This window comes from Diabrotica undecimpunctata, chromosome 3, assembly GCF_040954645.1.
Source record: "Diabrotica undecimpunctata isolate CICGRU chromosome 3, icDiaUnde3, whole genome shotgun sequence".
In the NCBI taxonomy this organism is placed as follows: domain Eukaryota; kingdom Metazoa; phylum Arthropoda; class Insecta; order Coleoptera; family Chrysomelidae; genus Diabrotica; species Diabrotica undecimpunctata.
This window is the reverse complement of record NC_092805.1, coordinates 152638379-152665699: the sequence shown is the minus strand read 5'-3', so window position 1 is coordinate 152665699 and position 27321 is coordinate 152638379. Positions and strand designations below refer to the sequence as shown.

The 27321-nt window shown below is 30.4% G+C and overlaps 1 protein-coding gene across 1 annotated transcript; it reads right to left on the bottom strand.

Moving 5' to 3' along the window:
* Positions 1–337: 337 nt before the first annotated feature.
* LOC140437595 (facilitated trehalose transporter Tret1-like) lies at positions 338–25824 on the bottom strand. Its single transcript, XM_072527199.1, has 3 exons — positions 25731–25824; positions 6239–6339; positions 338–2052 (listed from the first exon to the last, which is right to left on the bottom strand). The coding sequence occupies exons 2-3, from the start codon at positions 6327–6329 to the stop codon at positions 719–721; spliced, it is 1425 nt and encodes a 474-aa protein (XP_072383300.1). The 5' UTR covers positions 6330–6339; positions 25731–25824; the 3' UTR covers positions 338–718.
* Positions 25825–27321: the final 1497 nt, after the last annotated feature.

Sequence of the window (27321 nt, the reverse complement as noted above, 5' to 3'; positions counted from 1 at the left end):
ATGAAGGACATAACCAATGTCCGAAAGCTTGGAATAAAGATTTAAAAGAGTACACGTTTCATTTTTTATTGCTGCAAACCCAATATTTAACGTTTACTTCCTTACGTTGTCAGCAAATACTTCTGATTCATTATATATACATATATATACATATACATATATATATATATATATATATATATATATATATATATATATATATATATATATATATATATATATATATATATATATATATATATATATATATATATATATATATATATATATATATTATATGTATATATCTTCTTTTGCTGTTCTATGTTTGAATCAAATTGTAAACTGTATTTAGTTTCAATTAATTGTTTATACAACCTAACTATTTAATATCTAGTATATTAAGCTTCTTTACATATGAAGTAACACATTTATAGTGACTTTTCTATGGATGTTTGGTTTTTCATATTGTGCTTTTTAGATGAACTGATCATGCTTTCTGATCAGAGAGCGAAACGTCTTCAAATTCAGAGAGCGAAACGTCTTCAAATAAATAGATGAATCTATAAAATCTCAAAATGAAAAATAGTTGATGGTAATTATTGATATATAAAAACAAATAAACATTAATTTTTTTTTATTTTATTCATATAAGTAATGGTACGTATAAAAATATTTTGCATAATATAAAATTATATGTAAATAAATTTAAATATTTTGCAATAGCAATAATATATTATTACATTTTTTTTAAAATGTCTTGTATTTCTTCTATACTCTTTCCTTTGGTTTCTGGTAAAAACATGTACATTAGAAAAGAACCAACAAAAGAAGTTGTTGCAAATAGCCACATGCACCAGTAAATTCCAATAGCTTCAGATACTAAAGGATATAGTGCAAGGTACAAAGCAACCAGCGAGTACGTAGTGGTGATAACAAAAGAAGTCGCAGTAGATCTAAGCTCTACCGTGAACATGACACTGATCATACCTAGAGGGATTAAACCTAGTCCTAGAGAAAAAAAAACAATAAATGATAATATGCTTATCAGAGGTATCCAGTGCATCTGGGTAATTAAAGAGTAATTTATATGTTTCAGATAAAAAAATGATCCTAGAATAAAAATGGAAATACCTGCACCGATAGACGATAAAAGCAATAACGGTTTTCTTCCAACTTTCTCGACTACTAAAAAGGTTAAAAAATAGCATGTTAGTTTTGTCGCTCCTACACATATTGCTATGTTATTTCCTGACATATTTGATCCAGACTCATTAAAGATAGGAGCTAAAAGTGGTAGTATGACTGGCATCCCTGATAAAAATTGTGTACACATTGGGATTAAAGCCAATAATACACCAATTCTGCCCTCTTTGGTATTAAATAGCTTAGTAAATGTGTTTCCATATTGTACATTTGCGTCTAATCCCGATTTAATGCAAAGAAAATCTTTTTCTAGTTCTTCATCAATTTTATTGCTTCTTAGTTTTCTTATAGCAAGCATGCATTCATTTTCCTTTTCATTTTTTAGTAAAAACACTGGACTCTCAGGTACAAGAAAAAATAGTGCCATAAAAGGAATTAAAGGTGCTGCTAATAGAAGGGTGTACCATTGAATACTCAATAAAGGTCCAATTAAAAATGTGTATAGTTGACCTAAAGGCAGACAAACGGCCATAAGACAACCATATTTAGCCCTATTATGATCTTCGCATATTTCAGTCATGTACATTGGTAATACACCCATAATACCAGCAAAAAAACTTGCCGTCAGTGTATAGAAAATGATAATTTGGTTTATATTGTCACTAAATGCTAATGCTAACATACTAAGAAACATTGCTGATCCCATTAGATGTATACAGCGCTTCCTTCCCAATATATCAGCCAGTTTTGGTAATAAAGCAGAACCAAGTAATGAGACTGCGCTCTGGGTTCCAAGCAACATTGATATTTCAAGGGTGGTAATAGGTTTGCCCAGGGGATTTTCGGCTGTTACATTTGATTTTAGTTTGACTATAGCAGGGGAGGGCCAAACAATTGATGAACCTCCGGAAAGCCATGTTAAAATACCTGAAAATAAAAAATTGTTAAATTAATATTATATTAATATTTTGTTTATAAAGAATTAATGAAATAAAAAAGTTGATTAAATTTTAAATAAAAAATCTATTATACCAGTTTCTATTGGTCTGAATTCTTCTTAGATCCTTCTTTTAGTTATCCATTTCTCCGAGTAATACTCGTCATAGGTAACTCTATACAAAAAATTGTATACTAGTGAATATTTGTCAAATCAAATTAACAGAATTGGTCTTGTAGGCCAGATAGTTATAAATAACCTAAACAAAAATGAAATGGTCAATGTTTGGCAAAACACTAAGAAACAGTGTAAGAAATAAGAAGATAGGTAGATTGTCAAAGATGCATAGTGTTTTCGAACGCATTACAAGACTTGTAGCTGGACAGGATATGTAGCACTTTTACTGGATAGAAGATGGACAAGGAAAATTCTGGAATAGAATACAAGGAATGCTAAACCTATCCAGATAGACCTCTAACCGCATGGTTAGTTAACATCAAGGAACTCTCGATAATTTGGAGTGCAACATAGAAATGACAGAAATAAATAGAAAAATCTTGAGGATGCCTATGGCCCACTATGGACGCAAACAGAGGCTGTGTGATGATAATGATCCCTATCTTTCCCTATTCATCGTATAATTCTTTACAAAATTTTGATCATTATTAATTATGAAGATTGTAGCATTTCGATTTGCCGCGTATATATTAAAACACCGAAAAATATTTTCAATCTTTTTGCGTCGCTGAAATTGATAATATAAATATTTTTTATGGGAGAGGAGAACGCCTCATAGAATTCTGCCTAAAACATAATCTTGCGGTAATGAACACTTTCCTTAAACTACCTAAACGACGCCTTTACACTTGGAAATCGCCAGCTGACAAGGTCAATAAAATCGTTAGAAACCAAATTGACTATATTAATAAACCACATGTACTGAAACGCAATACAATCGGTGAAAGCTTAACCGTGCAGACGTGGCGTTGGACCAAAATCCTCTTGTAGCAAAAATCCAACTTCACTTAAAAAAGATACAAAAAAACTACAAAAGTGATAAACTAAAGATATAAAAATTAGAATCAGAAGACATCAAAGAAAAACTGTAACAAGAAATTAATGCAAACCTAGAATCTAGCCCGGAATCAATTGATGGTGATGTAGAACAACAGTGGCAATTCTTTAAAAATGCAATTATCGAACCAAGTCGCAGAGAACTCACAACAACCAGATGCAAAAAAGGAGACTGGATGACAGAAGAAATCTTGGAAATGATGGAGGACAGAAGAAGGCAAAAGAATATCAACATAACTCAATATGAATAGCTGCATAATAAAATAAGAAGAAAAATAAGGGAAGGTAAATAGACTTATTTTTCTGGAAAATGCCAAGAAATAGAAGACTTACAAAACAAATATGATAACTTCAATCTCCATAAGAAAGTTAAAGAATTAGCTGGCTAGGCGAAATTTATTTCTAGCGCAATCAGTCGCACTTAATAAGACTTGCAAAGTATTTTTTCAAACCTTGAGCGGAATGGCTGCTTTTTTTTTCTAAATCGTCCAAAAGGCCACATGCTTTAGATGTCATTTTTCAGAAAAGGTTCCCTCGAGCAGATAGAACTACAATGGGAGATTAGTAAAAACAGTTTCCCAATATCGGCAATCCCTATAGTGTATTTTTATGTATGAGAGAGTAATAAAACAATAAATTATGTATGCAAATCACTAAACTGTTGATACGGGTGACTCAATGAAAAACAGATATTTGTCAACAAGTTTACAGAAGTATATAGGAAAACAATTTTAAATTGACTATGACCACCAGGTATAAAGGTTGGAGCAGAATAGAATACAATAGTTGTGAGGGTTACTAATCCCTAAATAAGGTTGCCAGTGTCGGAGTGATGGAGGTTAACAGGTACTAATGAATTTGCAAGAAATGTAAGATGTTTATTTTATTGGTTATATATAACCAATAAAAGTTTAATAAGTACCTACCTATTTGCAAAATAAAGTTTAATTCTTTAGATAAAATAAAACGTTTTATTTTATCTGAAATGAGTGCATTCCACGAAGTAAGGGTTTCAACAATCAAACATTTAATTCTTTAATTCCAGGAATCTACGACAGTAATTGACTAGATAATTACCTTCTAAACTTATTCCACAGAAAATGTGATAGTGGGTTTTTCCATTTTGTAGGAAGGTCCAAGTGGCGTATTCAAAATTCTTAACAGTTCACTAAAAGTAGGTACTTCAGTTGCAAGGTGCAGTTTATTGTGTATACTAGTGTTATGGAAAATTTGGAAGCGCCGTGTAAACGCCGAAAAATTCGTCCTTTAACAGTTAATGAAAAAACATTAATATTTAATTGTTTTAAATCATTTACAGACAAACGTTTATGTGAAAGTGTTGATGAGACCGTTGAGTTAGTTAGCAGTACACTTGGTGTTGGGAAATCTACGATTTACAGAGTTATTAAAGAAGAGAAATGTGGTAGTTTTCAAATGCCACGTAATGCTCCAGGGAAACCAAAATTTCAAATAGAATATCATTTTAAGAAGGACTTCTTTATCTGAATTCTTCTGAAACTGTGAATTCCTCAAAAGATTATTTGAAATTAGTCAAACGAGATTTTGATTTTAATTTTTTGCTTCAAATATTTTCTTATACAGACATTTTATTTGATGTATTGCAGACTAAATCGAATGCTATTGGATTTTGTGTTATAAAAAATTAACGAATTCGAAGTCCAAATCAACAGACAGAGGGAGCAATTTGATATCATGTGGCAAAAAACTTGCGACCTCGAAGAGATGGAACGATAAAACGATTATGTAGGCGACACAAAAATATCTTATAATCGACTTTTATGTGAAATAATAGATAATATTTCTCAGCAGCTTAAAGAAACATTTAAAAACCTTTGTGGGTTAAGATTTGTGGAGTTATGCAACTATAATAAATATGTCAACTGTAGTTTCCCGGAAGAGGCTTTTAATTGTCTAAAAAACATTATGCAAACTTTTTTGACATTTTTGCCCTGCTTTCCTAACTGTGCGTTTTGTATGCTTCTTAACACTCTGTACAAACTGATACTAGTTCTAAAATGCTGACATTTCTTAAACAAACTAAACTGGATGAAGCATATAGTGAAGTTTCAAAATTATTTGACTTAGTGATGACAATACCTGCTACAAGTGCGTCTGTAGAACGAAGTTTTTCTGTACTAAAGCGGATTAAAAACTTTGTCAGAAATTCCACAAGTAAGAAAAGGCTAGCTAACTTAGCGATTTTATCAACTGAAAAAGAACTTATTAAAGAAATGTCTGATAATTCCAGTTTTTATGAGTTTGTCATAAACGAGTTTGCCAAGGATGACAGAAGAATAGAGCTGCACTACAAGTAAAAAGGTTAGTAAGTCTTTTTATAATTTTCTTTAATTTGCATCCCTTTCTTCAAATGTCACGACACGCCACTGCTCCATACCATAGGCACTGCAAATCTTAAAGCTTTTTTTCTTTCTTCGGCCACTTCTTTAAATCCTCAACACAAACATAACATACATTGTGAGGAGCCCAACCTTTGTCTTTGTCACCAATTTTCACACCAAAATATGAAAAATACACCTTTTTACAAAGTAACTAATGTTTCTCTGATGTTTTTTAATAATAAAGTCACCACATATGTAACAAAAAGCGCATGAGTCAAACATTTAAAAATGAGGTTATGTTTATTAGAATAAGGCTGTTAATGAAGAGGATGAAGAACAAAGAGTGTTGTACAAATAATTAACAGTGCTACCAACCAAGTAACATTAGATTTCTCTGCTCGTTAAAAAAATAAAATGTAATTATTCAATTTTAAATGTTAAATTGTGAAAGAATGGTGGGTGATACAGCATTTTTAATATGATTTTCGGACTCAGCACCTTTAGGACTCAGTACCTGTATAAAATTTGTTATGATGTAGTCTATTTTGTTCGGTTTTGCTACCTGGGGTTTGCCAAGTCCTTTTTTATTGTTTTTTTGTAGAAGAAGCTGTTCATTTGGAATAATTTATTCTGAAGAAAAAAACCAACTGGGGTTTCGCCTCTTTCGTTACGTTGGTCTGACCCCATTTTTTCTATAGATGTTGATTACTTATATATGATTAAAATTAATCAATAAATTTACCAGTTATCATGGTAAAATAAAGAAACCAGGTGTCCCGTTTTTGATCCTTTAGATTCTTTAGTTGTTCTTGTCTGACCGGTACATATACCATTATTTGGATCCTAAAACAATTAAAATACTTGACGTAATCTTAATATTTTATTTGCGATAATTCAAAATATGTAAAAATAATAAAAAATAAAATCCGTTAGTATTTAAAAGTAAAGTTAATTAAAGTTAGTTATTTAATAATTAAATATTAAAGTTTATTATTAATATTTAATTTAATCAATAATTCGGTACTAAGAAGCTGAAAGATAAAAATATTTAAATGAATGCCGGTGAATCTACTAACAGAAGATTGAAACAATGAAAGAGGTGTACGATAGATATTTACACTGCCTTCATTAAAATTTAATATAAGTACAGAGCACTATTAACTTAATAGATCTGCAGGTCTTACCTTAAGAATGAAAGAAGAAAGAAGAATTCTTTTAAAATCAAAAAAATACCATAAAATCTTGACAACCATTAACCTAACCAATAGTTAACAGCACAGACCATCAACTACTGCTATTTTGATATGATTTTAAACGAAAAGTAGGAAATAGAAAAGACAGTTAACTTAGTCTTCTCGAATAGTACCTCTACAATTCGCTTCTGAGAATAAAATCAAAATTCAGATTTTTGCTTATAAATCTGTGCCTTCAATAATTTTCAAAGCAAGTAAATTCTGAATAGACTGCCATAGGGATCTAAAACTGCACTTCTTATTAAGCCGATTCATCTAGCCGCCATCAGATGGCGTATACGTCTGTATGAAGTTATTTTATTATTACTTCTTTGACTTTGGAAGAGTATTGATTTCACGTTCCGGGTTTCTTACCAGTTCTCAGAGGATGCCCCAGATGTCCAACCTAGGGAAGAAAACAACTCCAAAAACAACAAGCCCTACAAAAAAAGGCCGTAATAAACATCAAGCGGACCTTCCTACAGCTATAGGAACAATAACACAGGAAGATCAGGTGGCACAGCAATATTAGTGAAAAAAGGCATAAGACACATTAGAATTCTAACACCACAACCAAATACTATGCAAGCAACAATAGTAACATGACTTAAACACGTTCCTAAACGACGAACCCTCAATTATAATAGGAGACCTAAATGCAAGATCCTCAAATTGGAACGACAGAGCTACCAACAGAAATGAAAGACTAACTACTAAATACATATTTAAAAACCAAGAACGACGTTATAGCAATGGGACAGAATTACAAACATTAAATGAAGGCACAACAGACCACAACCCCATCCTATTAGAACTAGGAACGTGGGAAGAGGAAAATATAATCAAAAGAGTAAAAAAGAAAACAAAGTGAACGAACTTCAAAACACTCAGGAGCACTGGAATAAACATAGCTCCAGTGATAGAAAATTCACGAGAAATAAAAGACAGAGTCTTAGAGTTGGAAAACATCATCAAACAAGCACTCAGAAACATCACTACAGAAGAAGAAGTAGAAATGCACACGGGAAGATTTAAGGATATACCGCAAGAATTAAAAGATTTGGTAAGGGAAAAGAACAGAGCAAAGCAGACAGCAAGAAGGACAAAGAACCAGAGCAAATAGATTAAACAGAGAAGTCAAAACAGCACTACAAAAACACCGTAGTGAAAGCTGGAAAAACCATATCAGAGACATGGAAAAACAAGACATTTCAAAGAATACTTAGAAATGACAGAATGCCAATCCCTCCACTACACAGAAAAAATGGAATAGTGTATTCTACCGAGGAAAACGCAGAAGTAATGAGGAATACTCTCGAGAGAGATTGTATACTAAATTACCACGCAGACGAGGACATCGACTTCGTAGAAGAGGTCAAAAGACAAAGAAAAAACCCAAAAATCCAAATAAAGTCATCCCCCCACGTCACCGGAGGAGTTAAACGAGCTAATTCAAAACAGCTCGCCGAAAAAAGCACCTGGTCCAGATCAAATAACGAACAGGGCTCTACAATACTTACCAGCGAGAGCCATAGTATATTTAACAAATATAATTAATGCGATGCTAAGATTGAGAAATTTCCAAACAGATAAAAAGAGGCCCATGTCATAATGTTACCAAAGTCCGGAAATATAGCACATTCCTGCAAAACTACAGACTAATAAGCTTGCTACCTGCAATCAGCAAGATTGTAGAGAGAGTAATACTCAGCAGATTTCAAGCTAAAAGAGACAGATTAGATATAATACCCGAAGCCCAATTAGGTTTCAGATCAGAACACTCCAGCGAGCTACAAGTTCTCAGAATAACAGAGGACATAGCAGCTGGATTTAATGATAAACAATATACAGGAGCTTGCTTCCTAGATGTAAGCAAAGCTTTCGACAGAGTCTGGCATAAAGGACTGATCTACAAAATGAAAATATACGGTTACAGCGGGGCAATGACAAGACCCATCTCTTCATACTTGAGCAATCGCAGTTTCAGAGTTCGAATAGGACTATCAGAACTCGGAAACCCGGAGGCTGGAGTGCCACAGGAAGCAGTACTGTCACCTCTACTGTACACAATATGTACAGCAGACATACTCACAGGTACATTACTAAGCCTCTATGCCGACGACACAGCAATAGCGGCCCAACATAAAAACGTAGACATAGCGCTTACTTACAAACAGCGCTAGATGATATAGAAGAATGCAGCTTAAAATGGAAAATCGCTATAAAATCCGAAAAGACGTAGGCTGTGCTTTTCAAAACGAGGCACCAACAATCAGAAAAACAAGTGACAAAACAATCCCATCGAGTGGAAAAGCGAAGCAAAATACCTCGGAATAATCATGGACAAAGGCTTAGCGTTTAGTAAACACGTTGATGCTACGATACAAAAAGCCAACATGGCGAAAGCAATAATAAAAGGCCTAGCAGGAAGAAAAAGCAAACTTAGAATGAAAACTAAAATAAAAATATTATAAATAGTATAATTCTTCCTATACTAACATATGCATCTCCCGCATGGGGACACACATGTAACACAACAAAAAAGAAAATACAAGCGGCACATAACAGCAGCCTAAGAGAATCAGTCAACGTACCGAAATACGTTGCAGAAAGATTCATCTTCCGAGAATTGCAACAAATTAGACTGACTGATATAATGAAGGAAAAAGTAAGGACAAAGCTCGCGGAGATAGAGAACCATCCAAGTCACATATTTCGAGAGATCATGAGGTACGACGCTTTCCACAGATGGAAGCACAAAAGACCCAAACAACAAATAGTAGAATAAAATTACACGTACAAGAGAGAAAAATCAATAAATACACTAGAGAGAAAACACCAGAGAGAAATCACTACAAAAAACAACAATAACAACACAAAGAAGATAGTTCGTAGCTCAAAAGACTAGTGCACAATCGCAACGTACAGCGTGGACCCAGTTGATTTTAGGTAGATAATTATTATATTAATATGCACTAATTCTGATTTTTTGTTTCAGGCATCCTACAAAAAGAATCCAAAAAAATCATAAGAAACGGCTTCGGCCACCAAAAAAAAAAAATTAAAAAACTACTAACAAAAATCCGACACAAGCCACAAGCCACAAACAAATATTAACAAAAACCTTTAAAAATTTTTAGTTCGCGGATACGCCACATAAAGATAACAGGATCATAGCGACAATGCGCTGTTTTAAGTTTGATTTCGGTTAGGAAACCATGTTGGAGTTCTATTACCCAGGACTCCCACATGAAAAGCATTTGGCTGATAGTTGTGCCCCTATCGCTCATCAGAGTGCTATAGGGGGGAAAGGGATGGTCTGGAGCATTGGAGCGCGGTGGAGTGACTCCTGTTTTTTCTCGAGTTAATACACCTCGCTCCAATTAATTATTACACCCGAACGTAATTCTTAGGGATGAACATGTCTCACAGGCTGGGTTTAATTAAATTGCTTGCTTGCTTTCTTGTTTCTAACCAGTCGTTTTAATAAGTCCTGGTAGGGTGAAATACGTATAAGCGAATCGTAAGGGCACTATACGTGAAGTCAAAGCTTTACTGTTTTTTTATATCTTTTTTATTCGTATTTTGAGTATAAGAAACCAGTTCACGAAAGGTTCTTGTTTAGATAAATCGATATGATGTAGAATGCAATTTTAGATTCACCTTGCCAGTCCATTTATCGTTTGCTTGGTTTGCAATTTGTAGATAGATAGATAGATAGTTTATTTGACTATAAGTTACAACAAGGTTTATAGCAAGTCAAAAATACAAAATTATGAATATAATACATTACAAAAAATGGAACAATACATTTAAAAAATTTAAAACAATAAAATACACATAAAGCATACAATATAGAGAGCGCAATATAATAATAATTAAAATAATATTAAATTTGGTTTTGTTGCAGCTTGGGCATTCACAGATACACTCTCGTACTTAAAATATCAGGACACATGGTCACTAGATACTCTTTACCTTGGTTTTTAAAGGCTGTAGTTGAATTAATGTTTTTAAATTTTTAAGGACGTTGATTATACAGTAGTAAACCGCAGGCAGTAGATGACTTCCTACTTATTACTAAATGTCGATAGGGTACTACAAACTGTCTCTTATTTCTTGTGTGAGTGAATATTACTGTTACATAAAAAAGTTATTTGATTCTTATAAATTAGTATCAATAATTCCAAAATGTAAATTCCATACACTTTTAATATATTTAAATCCCTAAATAGGCTTTTACAAGACCAACCATACGAAACACCTGCAATACATCTCACAAAATGCTTTTTGGCCTTTTTACTAGGTGGGCCACCCCAGACAGTTATACTCACTTCAGCAAAATAAAAAATCCTAAGATATTGTGGACTAAGTATTATACACAAATTTCTCAATTGAGAACACTTAGAGTTGTGTTTTTACACACATTCCAACAATAAGTCTTAAAAGTTTAATGAGAGTCGAAAGTCACTCCTAAAAACTTCACATTACTACTATACTTCTTTTCTTTGTATAGCTGTTTTCTCTTTTTTAACGTTTCCCTTACTTGTGTTTGTAAGACGGTTATTCTATCTATTTCTCTATCCTCCAAAGCATCCAGGATAATATTTGAGAGAATTAGCGTTTTCCATACGAGGCAATAAAATTCATTGATTAATGGTATTAAACACCTTTACTAGTTTGTTTGATTGGTCTTCCTGTGGGTGCGTATATTTGGATTTCCTCGTATATTGGAACAAAATATGTACCGTGCTTTTTTATTTGTTTATTTAAAATTATATCAGCAATACGTCAACTGAATAGTATACTTTGGAATAACCACATCACCCGAAACACAAAAATTAGGATATACAAAAGTATCATAGAAAGCATTGCTACATATGGTTCAGAGCTTTGGGTAATAAATAAAAATGACGCATCCAAAATAAAAGCAATGGAAATGAATTATTGGAGAAGATGTTGCCAACTCACTAGAAGAGATAGAGTAAGAAATACTGAAATCAGAGAGCTTATGGGCATAGACATTGACGTCCTGTAAACTATAGAATGCAAAAGGCTGAAATGGTATGGCCATGTAGAAAGGATGAATGATTAACGATGGCCAAAGAGAATATTACAGTGGATCCCCACCAACCGCAGGAAACAGGGAAGACCGAGAAGATCGTGGAGACAAGAAGTAAAAGGTGCAATGGAAGATAGGGGTCTACAAGTAGATGACTGGAACCATCGCAAGCGTTGGAAGCTGGGTTGCGAGAAACGGCGGCAGCTGTAATAAACTCGTTATATATATATATATATATATATATATATATATATATATATATATATATATATTGTTATGATGTGTTTTTTGTTTGAATGATGAGCAATGAGTATTTTTAATAATATAATATATAGGGTTTTTATCGCGGTTCTCAAAGAATTAGCTTGTAAGTACTTTTTAAATTATCTTTATTATAACTATTATGAAACACACATATATATCTAACCTAGTCAATGTAAATTTAAAATAAACTATCTTTAAACTGATATTCTTATAAAACTAATTAAATTCTATAGACAATCTAAAATTTAAACAAACTATCTTCAAAATTGAAATTGTTATGACACTAACTAAATTATATTAACAAAATTTTGTACCTTTCTTTCACTGAATGCCTAAATGAAATATTATCCACTAAGTATATATATTCTAATCACCACTGAATGTCTTCGTACTTCAGTTATCCTTGTTTTTTTGTGAAATTACTTTTTTCAATTATCAGCTTCTACCAATTTAAGATATATTTTTCTTCACCAGCATCTATACACCACCAACCAAACCAGCAAACAGCATTTATATTTATTCTTCTTTTCAATATACCAATATCCAATTATTATAAGTTGATTTATACTAATCTCCAACCATAATATAATTTAATTTCTTCCAATATACCTTTTTTTATCTTCAATAATTATTTGTGTATAATTATAAATGTGCATTAAATTATATGCATAATTTTTAAGCTTCATTTAACTCACTATATTAAACTATTGGACTATTTGTACTTGATTCACTGACTCTAACTAACTTTCATAATAAACTGCTTGACTTCTGACTAAAAACTTCTAAAAACTGCTTGACTTCAGACTAAAAACTCAAAAACTCCATCTTGAATCCAAATCACGGGTATTTATATCTTTTGGACATTCTAGAACCATCTCGTAAGATATCATGTTCTATTCAGTTCTATTTAATACATGTCTGAATTTTCTGGAACAAACCATTTCGCAAACATGGCCATCTCCGGAGATCCAGAGAATTCCATTCTTTTCTATTAATAATTTTGTTGACATTTAGGCTTTTCAGATCAGAATATATAATTAAATTAGTAACTAACACTCTAATTTAATAAAATACACATTTCAAACAATATATTATTATAATAACCCCACTTATATTCGTATTATGATTCTTAATTTGACACTTGGAGTATGTATAGTTGGTTGCCTAGGCACATGGCTCACTTAAATCTATTTACAAAATTAAAATTACTAAATAAAACTTTTTACAATTATTATATGCTAATTTATTAAAAATGCCCTCACATAAATATATTTTTATAAAATTCTCTAGTATATAACTTATTTAAAATAATCAAATACTTTTTTATATCTAATATTATGTAGTATATAACTTATAAATTATTTTCTATAAACCCCAATCGTTACAATACCCCAAAAATAATATTTAAAATAAATAATTTACATATTATTTTTTAAATATTAATTTTCTCATACCTTATTAAATTTAATAAATCAAAATTTTTTTTTTTTATTTATTTAAAATGTGTTAAATACATCCCTGTTCGCTGTCTATGTCAAAACAGAGAACAACGGAGCACAGTTCGGCTATTCTATGGTCAAACTGTCATGTCAAATGGAGCAATGGATGCGATATCAGAGAATAAAATATAACCTTAATTAAAAATATAATAGATATGGTGTTCTGTTTATTTATAGACAAAATCTAGGAATTATTTCCATTCAAAATAACTTTCATCAATATAAATTGGTAAGTTTTTCCACTTTATTATACTAGAAAGACATTTTTATAGCAATTATAGTATCAATTTTGTGCCTAACCCCAAATTATGATTTTTAGGGTACCAAACAATTTCCATATGTACAAAATTCAACAAGTATGATGTCAAATTTATTCACAACAAAGAAATCTACCATCTATCTATGAAATGGATCTATCAGTAAGTTTTTTTTTTTTACATTCTTTTCTTTGTTTAGTTGACATATTGGGCATTGGGTAGTAATTTCTTTTGATATACTTATGTCATTCTTTGCAAAATAATTGTCCCTAAATAGCATCCATAGCTTTCTTGAACCAATATGCATATAATCGTTATGTAAATTTTTCAATATTTTCTTTGCTAAAGTTCTAGTTATTACATATACTTCTATGCCATTTATTATTTTATAATATACTCCATCTTTCCTAAGGACTTTTTGTTTTTCACTCAAATTGATCTGATCTCTTATAATTTCTTCTTTAGAATATAATCCAGTACTTTCTACTAATTGATTTAATCCAATTTTTATTGTTCGCTGCCCTTTTTGTGGTGTATTTTCTAACCTTGATAAAGCATCTGCCACTATATTGGATTTTCCAGAAATGTATTTGATTTCAAAGCAGTATTCACTAAGTATTAGACTCCACCGATGTATTCTACTGTTTCCATATTTGTTATTTAATATAGACGTTAAAGCTTGGTGATCTGTTTCTATTGTAAATTCATTACCCAACAAATAAAATCTTAATTTTGTGACACAGTGTATTATACTTGCTAGTTCTAATTCTGAAACTGAGTAACCCTTTTCATGTGGCTTTGTAATTCTTGAAATGAATTGTATTGGGTATTCGACCCCATCATGTATTTGTAATAATACCCCTGATAATCTCTCTATGGATGCATCTGTTCTTAATATTAATGGCTGTGTGTAGTCAGGATAGTATATTTTCAAATTTGACAGAAAAATGTTTTTAATCTCTTGGAATGCTAGTTCTCTTCTCTGATCCCATCTCCATTTTACACCTTTTCTCAGTAGTTCAAGTAATGGAATTTCTTTTATACTTAGATCTGGTATCATCCTTTTATAATAATTAATTATTCCAATAAATCCTCTTAAAGTTCTTAAATTGTGTGGTGTTTTATATTCCTGAATGACTTGTGTCCGTTCTGGATCCATTTCGATTCCCTTAGTGTTAAGTTTATAACCTAGATATATGACTTCTTTTTGAAAAAATGTACATTTTTCTTGATTTATTTTTAGTCCAACTTTGTCTAATCTATTTATTATAATTTTTAGGTGTTTCTCATGATCTTCAGCCGTTTTAGAAAAAATTAATATATCATCAATGTAGTGAATTACAAAATGTTCATATTGATCCAGAATATCATGAAGACATCTACATAGAGCACTGCAAGATGATTGAAGTCCAAATGGTACTACTTTGAATTGATATACTACTCCATCTATCTGAAATCCTGTATACTGTCTACTTTTTCTTTCTAGAGGTATTAACCAGAAACTATGCTGTAAATCAATTTTAGTGAAAAATGACATTCCTGTAATTCTTCCTAATATTCCATCTATACTCATTGGTGCTTCAAATTGCTTTTCAGTAATCTTGTTAATATTCCTTGCATCCAAACATAACCTGATTTCACCTGATCTTTTTCGTACTACTACTATGGGGTTAATAAAACGTGTGTCTGCCTTCTCAATGATCCCATCTTCTAACATATTATTAATTGTTTTGTTTACTTCTTCTCTGTATTTATATGGTATTGGGTATGATTTTGTTTTAAAATCTTTTTCTTCTTTAACTTTTATACTATGGATATAATTTTGTGCAATTCTATTTTCTTTATTGACAAGTCCCTTGTGTTGCTGCAATATGGAAATGACTATTGATTTATATTCTTCAGGGCAATTTAAAACTTTCATCATATCTTCTTCTTTACAAATAAAATTATTCTTCATTATGTACTCATTATTCCTTGCTTCCAATTTTACGCACTCCGCCTCGTAGGCATCCATCTGCTTAAAATTTCCATTCCTTAAATATTCACTACAATAATTATTCTTTACATTCTTTTGGGACATTTCCCTATCATCAAAATACATTTCTTCTTCATAAACATCATTATTTTCTTTTAATAATATCCTATCAACTCTTATTCCTTCTTCTACCTCATCTTTCTGCATAAATTTAATTATTTGCCCTTCCAAAGTTACCATTTTTTCTTCAAAATCTATCTTTACTTTCTTCTTTTCCAATTCATCATTTCCCATTAATATATCAACACATAAATCCTTGACAATAAATCCTTGCATATTAATTTCTTTATTAAGAATATTAATTTTAAAATTGGCTAGTTTATCAATTTCACCCAACTTCTTATTATTTGCACCAATAATTTTAATTTTTGGAATCTTTATTATATCTGATAGTTTTAATGTATTAAAAATAAAATTCTCCGAGACTAAAGTACTTTCTGAACCAGTATCTATCATAATCTTAATCATTTTATTTTTGGCCAAAGCATTTATATAAATTAAATTAATAGATTCAATAATTTTATCTTCATCTAAAGAAATAAATTCAGAAGGTTTTTCATAATAGCAATGGCCTAACTTGTAATTCAGAAAGTTTACTGCACAAAATTTTGATTATTAGAATTGTCAGATTGTATCTGACCACTTGGATCTGATGTACTATGTCTTTCCCTACTATGACTTCTACTCACATTTTCTTGCCTTGTACGATTTCGTTCCCTGTCTTCGCAGCTTCTATTCCTTCGAACACAATTTACCTGTCTGTTATAGTTAGGTCGCTCTGTATTTCTTCTATTATTAAAATCTTGTCTATTATTATTAGTACTGTCATTAAAATGTTGTCTATTATAATTAGTATTATTATTAAAATTTTGTCTATTATAACTAGTAATATTATTAAAGTTCTGTCTATTTGGATTACTGTTAGTATTATTAAAATTTTGTAAACTATCACCATATCTATTATTATTGTTTTTCCTGTTGTTATTATTACTTGTCATATTGCCTCTTTGTATTCTTTGAATAAAATTAATAAAACTATCTATTGTTTGAATATTTTGTACAGTTACGGTTTGCACAACATCAGCATCAAAATGTCTAGATACATTTAAGACTGTTTCATCCTCTCTAAGTGGTGGTTCTAAATATTTTGCAACTGTTATCAGTTTTAATGCATAATCTACCATATTTGATTTTAAATTTTGATTATATTTTCCAAAATATAGAATTTCTCTAAACTTGGCTTGCTCTAATTCACCCCAATAATAATTTAAAAATTTATTTTCAAATGTTTGAAAATTATCTAAATCATTCTCAATACTAGCAAACCAAGTTGCTGCATTGTCATTTAATGTCATTCTAATATAATCTTTAATATCATTAATATTATTCACAAATCTTAATTTATGTTTTAAACTATTTATGTATACTCTAGGATGCAAATTTTTTATATTACCAGAGAATTTAATCCCAGTCTCATTTGTTAAATTTAAGTAAGGTCTCCCTATGTCTCTCATTTGTGAAATATCATCTATTCTCTGTTCCACATTTCTTATTTGATTACAATTTATTTGGATATTTTGTTGTATATCGTCTAATTTTTCTTCTGTGTTTCTCCTGTCTTCGTTAATTTTTACTTCTAAGTTACATTTCTGTAACTCTATTTTCTGTTCTATATCTATCTTATTATCTTGAATAATCCTCTTTACTTCTGTCCTCTCATTGTCTATCCTTTTCTTGTAGTCATTCCGTATACTTTTTATTTCATTTGCTACTTTTTTCTCTGCAGCTTCAAGTTTTTTATCCATTTGTTTTACAATTTTATTATTATTATCTTCTATTTTCTTTTCTAATTTTCTATAATTCTCTTCCAATTTCTGTTCCATTTTTTTCATGTCTTCTTTGACTTCTTTTGAACTCTCTTCCAATTTTTTTATGTCTTCTTTGATTTCTTTTGAATTCTCTTCCATTTTTTTCGTATTCTCTTCCATTTTCTGTTCCATTTTTTTCATGTCTTCTTTGATTTCTTTTGAATTCTCTTCCATTGTCTTGTTCATCTGCATCATTAATGACATCAAAGCTGCCATATTGACATTTTCCTCTCTTTCTGGATTCATTTCTGCAGTATCTTGTGGAACTTGAACTAAACTCTCCTCTTGTATAGGTTGTGTTTCTACTTCCACATCTTCTTCATTCTTTTTGCTTCTTGTACCTTTCTTTCCTTGAGACATTTTGAGACTTTACTTGTTCAAATATAATTAAAATTAAAATCTATACTTTTTTCTTTCTACTGATAATTAATTTAATTATATGAGAGCACTTATCTTCCCAAACTAATTCTTTTAAATAGAGAGCCACCGCGTTGGGTGCCAAAATTGTTATGATGTGTTTTTTGTTTGAATGATGAGCAATGAGTATTTTTAATAATATAATATATAGGGTTTTTATCGCGGTTCTCAAAGAATTAGCTTGTAAGTACTTTTTAAATTATCTTTATTATAACTATTATGAAACACACATATATATCTAACCTAGTCAATGTAAATTTAAAATAAACTATCTTTAAACTGATATTCTTATAAAACTAATTAAATTCTATAGACAATCTAAAATTTAAACAAACTATCTTCAAAATTGAAATTGTTATGACACTAACTAAATTATATTAACAAAATTTTGTACCTTTCTTTCACTGAATGCCTAAATGAAATATTATCCACTAAGTATATATATTCTAATCACCACTGAATGTCTTCGTACTTCAGTTATCCTTGTTTTTTTGTGAAATTACTTTTTTCAATTATCAGCTTCTACCAATTTAAGATATATTTTTCTTCACCAGCATCTATACACCACCAACCAAACCAGCAAACAGCATTTATATTTATTCTTCTTTTCAATATACCAATATCCAATTATTATAAGTTGATTTATACTAATCTCCAACCATAATATAATTTAATTTCTTCCAATATACCTTTTTTTATCTTCAATAATTATTTGTGTATAATTATAAATGTGCATTAAATTATATGCATAATTTTTAAGCTTCATTTAACTCACTATATTAAACTATTGGACTATTTGTACTTGACTCACTGACTCTAACTAACTTTCATAATAAACTGCTTGACTTCTGACTAAAAACTTCTAAAAACTGCTTGACTTCAGACTAAAAACTCAAAAACTCCATCTTGAATCCAAATCACGGGTATTTATATCTTTTGGACATTCTAGAACCATCTCGTAAGATATCATGTTCTATTCAGTTCTATTTAATACATGTCTGAATTTTCTGGAACAAACCATTTCGCAAACATGGCCATCTCCGGAGATCCAGAGAATTCCATTCTTTTCTATTAATAATTTTGTTGACATTTAGGCTTTTCAGATCAGAATATATAATTAAATTAGTAACTAACACTCTAATTTAATAAAATACACATTTCAAACAATATATTATTATAATAACCCCACTTATATTCGTATTATGATTCTTAATTTGACACTTGGAGTATGTATAGTTGGTTGCCTAGGCACATGGCTCACTTAAATCTATTTACAAAATTAAAATTACTAAATAAAACTTTTTACAATTATTATATGCTAATTTATTAAAAATGCCCTCACATAAATATATTTTTATAAAATTCTCTAGTATATAACTTATTTAAAATAATCAAATACTTTTTTATATCTAATATTATGTAGTATATAACTTATAAATTATTTTCTATAAACCCCAATCGTTACAATATATATATATATATATATATATATACATATATATATATATATATATATATATATATATATATATATATATATATATATATATATATTATTTAAAATTATTTCGACGCCATTCTTATGTTGAATGTCTGTACTTCTGTAGTAAGATATTTATTGGTACTCGTTTATTTGACATTTTTCGACATAAAGACCATAGATGTGTTTTAGTATCCAATAAATAAAATATATAACATAATATTTGGTACTTATATAATAAACAAATTGTAAAAAGCTTCTATCGACACCTCAGGTCCTATTTTGGAAACGATATTTTTAATTCTAACCTAGTTATGATAAGAAATATACGTTTGGTTCGGTTAAATAGTAGTAGGTAAATATATTTAGAAAAATTCATGTCAGCTTATCAAAGCCAACGTATTTATTAGCACCAAAGCCAATTAGCATTGTATTTACCAAATCATTATTTTTGTTTTATTACCATAACTATCATCAACAATTTAGATGTTTATTTGCAGATATTATACATTGAGAATAGTGTCTACGATTTTTATATCCAATGCTTTATGACTTAGATATGTTATCATTTTTTCAGCTTTTATCAGGAGTTGCTAAAATATTCTATTACTTGCCAAGCAAATTTTTTGAATTTTTACCTCGTTTAAACGCACATTTTACGTCAAAGTGACGTTAATTACCAATGGCGAATCCAGAATAGGTTGACTAAAATTAAAAAATCAAAATAAAATATATTTATTTTACAAAATGTAACAAAATGGAAATTATGGAGTATTTTATTATTTAAAAAAATATGGATTATGTTTTTAATAATGACAATAAGAAAGTTTGGGTTAAAAATATCCATTTATCCATTTAAATCTATTTTATATTACTTAATGATAAAAAGTAACACAATTAGTATTTGATAGAAGCCACATTATTGTCAATAAAATTTTGCAATCTTCTGTTGACTCCGGGAAAACTACTGAAAAAAATTAACATGAGTGTCTTCCAACGATTTTTGAACAATTCTACTCGTATGTACCGGGCAGTTGTCATATTGAAAGATGAAGTTGTTATTGGAAAATCTCTGGATCACCGATGGCAACATTATGTTCTCAAGAATGTGTTTGAAATACAATCCTGTTAATTTATCTTCTATATCATAATAAACGCCCGAGCCTTTAGCACTTATCGATCGCCATACGTTGACTGAGAATCCTCGACTATTTCTTAAATTATGAGTATACCGTTCATCAGACCTATGATTTCTTGGCTTATAAAGTCTTATTCGAAAATTGTTATATGACTGAAACACTTTTTCATCGAAAAATTCAACGTTAGACTAAAAGTTGTCTTCACGGTTTATAATTTCATTATAAACTGTAACTCGTCTCCTCTTATCATCCTCACTTAAAAAAGGTTTCCTAGCAGCTTCACAATTTATCAATTAACTTGCTTTCTACGTGCAGTGGGAATGCCGCTCGGAAACGCTGTCTCTTCTCTAGCTTTTTGAGCTGTGGCTAAAGGAGCTTCTCTCAGATTATCTACTAAAGTACATTTGGATAGCAAATTCGCATCTGTAAACACACTCACGTGTTGATATTCTCTCTCTCATTCGTCAAGAGGCTATTAAATATAATTTATTGCTTTAAGCCAGACGGATTCTCATGTTACAGAGCCAAACTTGCCAGTCTGTTTAAATTCAAATTGTACCGTGTTGGTTTTTAAGTTATATATAAGTGTTAAGTTATATAAGTTAAGTTATATAAGTGTATTATATTGTTTGCTATATGTTATAGTTATTGATAAGTTATTTATTGGTCGTGTTATTTTTTAGAGTTTAGTTTAATTGTTTAGTATTAAGTTTTATAGTGTGTAATGAACTTTTGGTATCCAAAAACAAAGTATTTGTTAATTAAAAGTAAAAATAGCTTGCAATAATCACTTTACTAAAGGTAAAAGAAACCAATATTTTAATTTATTAATGTTTCGAAAAGTTTTATTTCCTTTTTAGTCCATTTATTCACTGTTTTTGCTGTAAATATTAAAAAAACCGCTTGGATTGACATGAAATTTGGCATATACATAGCTAACGGCCAAGTAAAAAAGTGATATTGTGCCGATGTCGTGTGCTTTTGCCATGGAGGTGAGTTTCATCCCTTTTCGGGTGTGAAAAAACATGCGTTCAAAATAAGTCCAGAATAGAATAAACTGACTAGTTTTAAGCAAATTTTATTTTATATAGTTTTTGCACAAAGTCGATACTTATCGAGTTATTTGCGAGAAAATATGATCATTTTTCAATAAAAAAAAACAAGTTTTTAGATGGTTTTCCGCAAATAGCTCAAAAAATAAGTATTTGATTGAAAAACATATTCTTAGCAAAAATATATCTTATAAAAAAGTTAAAAAAATGATGTACTTAACCTTATATGAAGTCTGTCGAATCAGTAAATGCAGAGTTGTAGCTAATGAAAAGTAATTCAAATTTCAAATCGAATATTTCAACGAGAAATATCAAAAAAATGAAGCACTTTTCGGGGAAAACTCTCTGTCAGGGATAGTAAAGTGCTTGTTTTTTTTTATTCTTTCACGTTGAAATATTCGATTTGGAATTTGAAGAATAAGAACCTACTTATCATTAGCTACAAATGTGCTTCTAGCTTTATACGTACACAATTTTTTTTGCTATTCTATAAGCTATATTTTTGCTAAGAATCTTTTTTCGATAAAATACTTACTTTTTGAGTTATTTGCAAAAACCGTCTAAAAACCTTGTTTTTTTTTGTTGTTGAAAAATAAACATATTCACTCGCAAATAACTTGAAAAGTATTGAATCAGTGAAAAAACTCTATAAAACAAAGGTTACTTAGAATTAGTCAATTTATCCAATTCCTGACATATTTTGAAAGTATGTTTTTTCACAACTGAGAATGGGTGAAACTCACCCCTAGGGCAAAAACACACATCGGCACAATATAACTTTTTGAAGTTATACTTCTATGCTCCACGTTGGAAATTTGTATGGGAGTGAATCTGTGAAATCATTACATATGTAAGATAATGAGTAAGAGAGAGACAGACGATATATTTTCTCTCTCTTCCTCTCTCGAATATAAAAATGTCCCTTTTGTATATATAATTTAATATTATATAAAGATATATATATATATATATATATATACATATAATTATATATATATATATATATATATATATATATATATATATATATATATATAATAAAATATTTATTAATAATATTATTTATGTGATATGTTTTGTATTATTTATTAAATGTTCATAATTATATTAGTCTTTTGTATTTCAAAATAATCATCTCAATAAATCACTGTATGCTGCAGAACTGTCAATTTTGAAATACATTTGTGTCATGTCCTCGGTAGTATAGTAGTCAGTATCCCGGCATGTCACGCGGGAGACCGGGAATTTTACTGCAGAGTATGTGTAAAAAAATTTTTGCATTCAACTTCTTTCATACATATATGAAAATAAAAGTATATATTTTCATCAAAATGTTGATTCAATCCTTCATTTACTACTCATATACTCCTATTAAAGGTTAAAAGTTGTTTATTAATTCTGTTTCTCTTTCTGCTATGTCTTACCTATAGCATTACATATGTAATGATTGTGCAGATTGACTCCCAAATAAATTTGTAACGGCGAATGCGTGTATAGAAGTGTAACTTCCACCGGCAGTCCCACTGGACTGTCACACCCGTTTTTTTTTATTTAACATGTTAGCTATGTGTATGCCAAATGTCATGTCAATCCAAGCTGTTCTTTGGGAAGGTTTTATCGTAAGTGAATAGAATATTTCTGGACTTGAAAAAGTATACATGTTTCATGTTACATGTTACATATACAAAAGAATGCAGTTTCATAAGTTTACCGATATTATATTATGGCAAGCAGTGATACAGCCGATGAACTCCTTGATATGGATTTAACCCTCACTCCACCTAAAAAAGACCAGTTAAGGGACATTTTGACGTTAAAACGAAGAAAATGATTATAAATGTATTTAAAACGGAAATACAGGAGAACCCTATAATGTCGAAAAGTGCGATTTCTATTAAAGTAGCAGATAAAACAGGTACTGATATTGTTTCCCCATTATTTATTTTAGAATGCGCATTTTCACTTTATTTAATAAATATTGTTACTTTTTATTCATTGCAGGCGTGTGTAGTCGTAAAGTGGTGCATGAATATGCAATAACGGGAACATTATCAACACCAAAATCAGTTGAGCATCGTAAAAGTATTGTTAACTCGCTGGATGAATTTGACAGAGAAGCAATAAGAAGAATAATCGATCAATTCTTTTTTAGAAATGAAATACCCACAATAGACAAAGTTCTGGGGGTTTTTAATGAAGATACTGTTTTGCCTAACTACAAAAGGACTGAGTTTTTTAAATTATTGAAAGAAATAAATTTTAGGTTTCAACGTCGTCAGCGAAACAGCATTTTGATGGACAGGGATGAAATCGTCTTGTGGAGACGAGAATTTCTGATAAAAATTAGTCCTACAGAAATGAAAACCGCAAAATTTACTACTTAGACGAGACTTGGCTAAACGCTGGTCACACTAAATTTAAAGTATGGGTCGACAATTCCGTAACGTCTTATAAACAAGCGTTTTTAGATGGAGTTTCTACAGGGTTAAAACATGTTTATGTGCTTTTTCACTTCAAGTAATTTTTAAAATAATAAAATTTTTGAGAAAAAGTAAAAATACTTTTCCTGAAAATTTAGTACGACCCAGAAGGGCTGTGTGTGTTTGAATAAAAAAAGTGGGGTCTACCATGAAGAGATGGACAGAAAATCTTTCGAAAATTGGTTCAAAAATATACTGCCCCGATTAGAAGACAACTCCATCATCGTATTGGATAACGCGTCTTATTATTCCAGAAAATTGGAAAAATTCTTACTACTGCTTCTATAGAAGTTGACATCCAAGCGTGGCTGAAATCAAAAAATATAAGGTTTGAGGACTCCATGTTAAAAGTGCAACTGCTGGCTATCGTTAAGGACCATAAGGGATAATATAACAAATACATCATGGATGAAATGGCAAAAAGCCAAAACAAAGTAGTGTTAGGGCTGCCCCCATACCATTGTGAGCTCAATCCAATTGAGCTTATCGGGGCAGAAGTAAAAAATTATGTAGCAGCCAAAAACACTGCTTTTAAATTTTCAGATATGAAAACTTATATTAGTCTAACTACGTGGCAGAAATATGTGCAACAAGTTCAACAAAAAGTCGAGTCCAAATTGTGGAAGTTGGACAATATAATATAGAACCCATAATAATAAATCCAGACGAAGTCAGCAGCACATGTAGCTCGGCAGACTCTGAGTAATTTAAATGGTATGTTTTTATGCTTGGATAAACTAATGACAATGCTACTTTATTCAAAATGTTCACTTTGTTATGTATGTCTCAAGTAATGAATCTTTTATTTTAGCACATTTTTCTTCAATGGAACATTAAATTCTGCTCACAATGATTAAATTTCGAGAAAGTCTTACACTAATATTTTCAAAAGTATGTAAATATTTTTAAAAATCATATGATACACCTTAATACGACCCTGTTTGGCTTTCACGTGCGTTTGTTGACAATTGGAAATATGTAAAATGAATGTAGTTTAACCTTGTGGCTATATGGAGATCTTCTTCCCTCTTGAACCACCCAACTATACTATAGAGTTAAAATGATCCCTTGTTTGATTTTTCATATGCACATATGGTTCACATTCAAATCGGTATCAACTTGATGCAGATTAAGTCAAAGCTCTTTGACATTTAGCAAATCCGTATGACACTGCAATTTTACAGTATTACAATGTAAAAATGAAGATGTAAACTCTTCAATGATCGTAGCCGCACAATCCGCGTGTAAGTTATATTATTTATTAAAATATTTTTGAAAGAAGATAATGAAAATTACATTACAGTTTTTGTTTAAAGAATTCTAGGTAGATATTTATTAATCCAAGAATTTTTCAGATTTGATAGACCAGAACTAATATCAAAACAAGATTACACTGACAATGAACACAACCTTACAAAAAAACAAATACTACATTCAGAAATCACCTACCTCTAGATGCTTCACGACAGTACTTTAGTTAGATATAAAATTCAGCGCTCCAAGAGAGATTTGCATCAGAACTAATTCAAGTAAAGTTTAAAATATTTAAATATAATTTGGAATATTTGAAAACAAAATTGCATTTGAAATTTTAAAATGTGCAAATTATTTTTAAATTCAAATATGCACAATACCATTTACGAAAAAATTAGACAAAATATAATTTATTTATTTATTTAATATATGTAAAACAACTTTATATACAGTGAACGGCTAAATTATGGAATATTATCCTTATTTCGAGAACCGTCGAGTTTTGAGGGAAATCCCAAAACAGGTCGATTTTTGTTATAAAAACCCATGTTATAACGTACATGGAGTAGTGATGATGTCACCGGTGTAGATGTAGTGACGTAATCGTTAATTTTTTTAAATAGAAATCTGTATAATGCGACACTTCATTTAAACGAGAATTTAATTCTCTATTTAACGACATTACATTTTTAATTAAAATATTTTTTTAAGGGTACAAAAACAATTTTATTTAATTTAAATTCAACTAAATTACAACTAATGGTTTAACTAATAATGTACTTTAAAGTAACCAAATTATGCATAATAATTATTTTAAATTAAATGTCCGAAATGCCATCTATCGGTTTCTTGCCAATATGCGAATCTACGGACACATTCATCAAGTACATTGCAGACTTTCTGGAGTAATTAGACTCTTCATGCCTAATTCTATCGTTCAAGTCCTGTAAGTTTTGGGGTAAATTGACATAAACTTTTGATTTTATGTAACCCCACAGGAAAAAGTCTAGAGGTGTTAGATCTGGCGACCTTGCTGGCCCCTCTATAAAACCTCGTCTTCCGATCCACCTCCTGGGAAAGCAATGATTTAAAAAATTGACGTACTTTACCTGCGTAATACGAAGGGGCGGCATCTTGTTGAAACCAGATATTTTCACTAGGTAAATTTGGATTATTGGCATTTGGATACATGCTAGCAAGGACAGTTATAAGTTGATTTCTCAAAAAAGTTAAATAACGTTCTCCTGTTAGATTTTCTTCAAAGAAAAAAGGGCCAATGATTCTGTGATTAATGATCCCTGCCCATACATTTACTTTCTGAGGATATTGTGTGTGTGACTCAGTCATCCAATGTGGGTTTTCTTGACTCCAATATCTGCAATTTTGACGATTCACGGTACCATGTATAAAAAATGTGGCTTCATTGGAAAAAAGGATTTGATTGATGAAATAATGTGGATTGCGGATACATAAATCCTGCATAATTTCAGAAAATTGAAGCCGGCGATGGGGATCGTCGTCGTTTAATTCCTGATGTAGTTAAATTTTGCAGGAATGGTATTTTTCTGTATTTAAAATACGTAATACCGATCGTTCGGAAACTTCAGCATATTCACCCATTTGTAAAAGGTAAAAGAAATAATAAATTAGACTTACTCACAATCAATTAATTTAACTATCCATACGACCGGTTTCGCTTTCTACAATATGCAAAGCATCTTCAGGTCTCGATACAAAGTTAAATAAATGATGCCGGTACTCTATTAATTGATGGTTGAAAGAACAT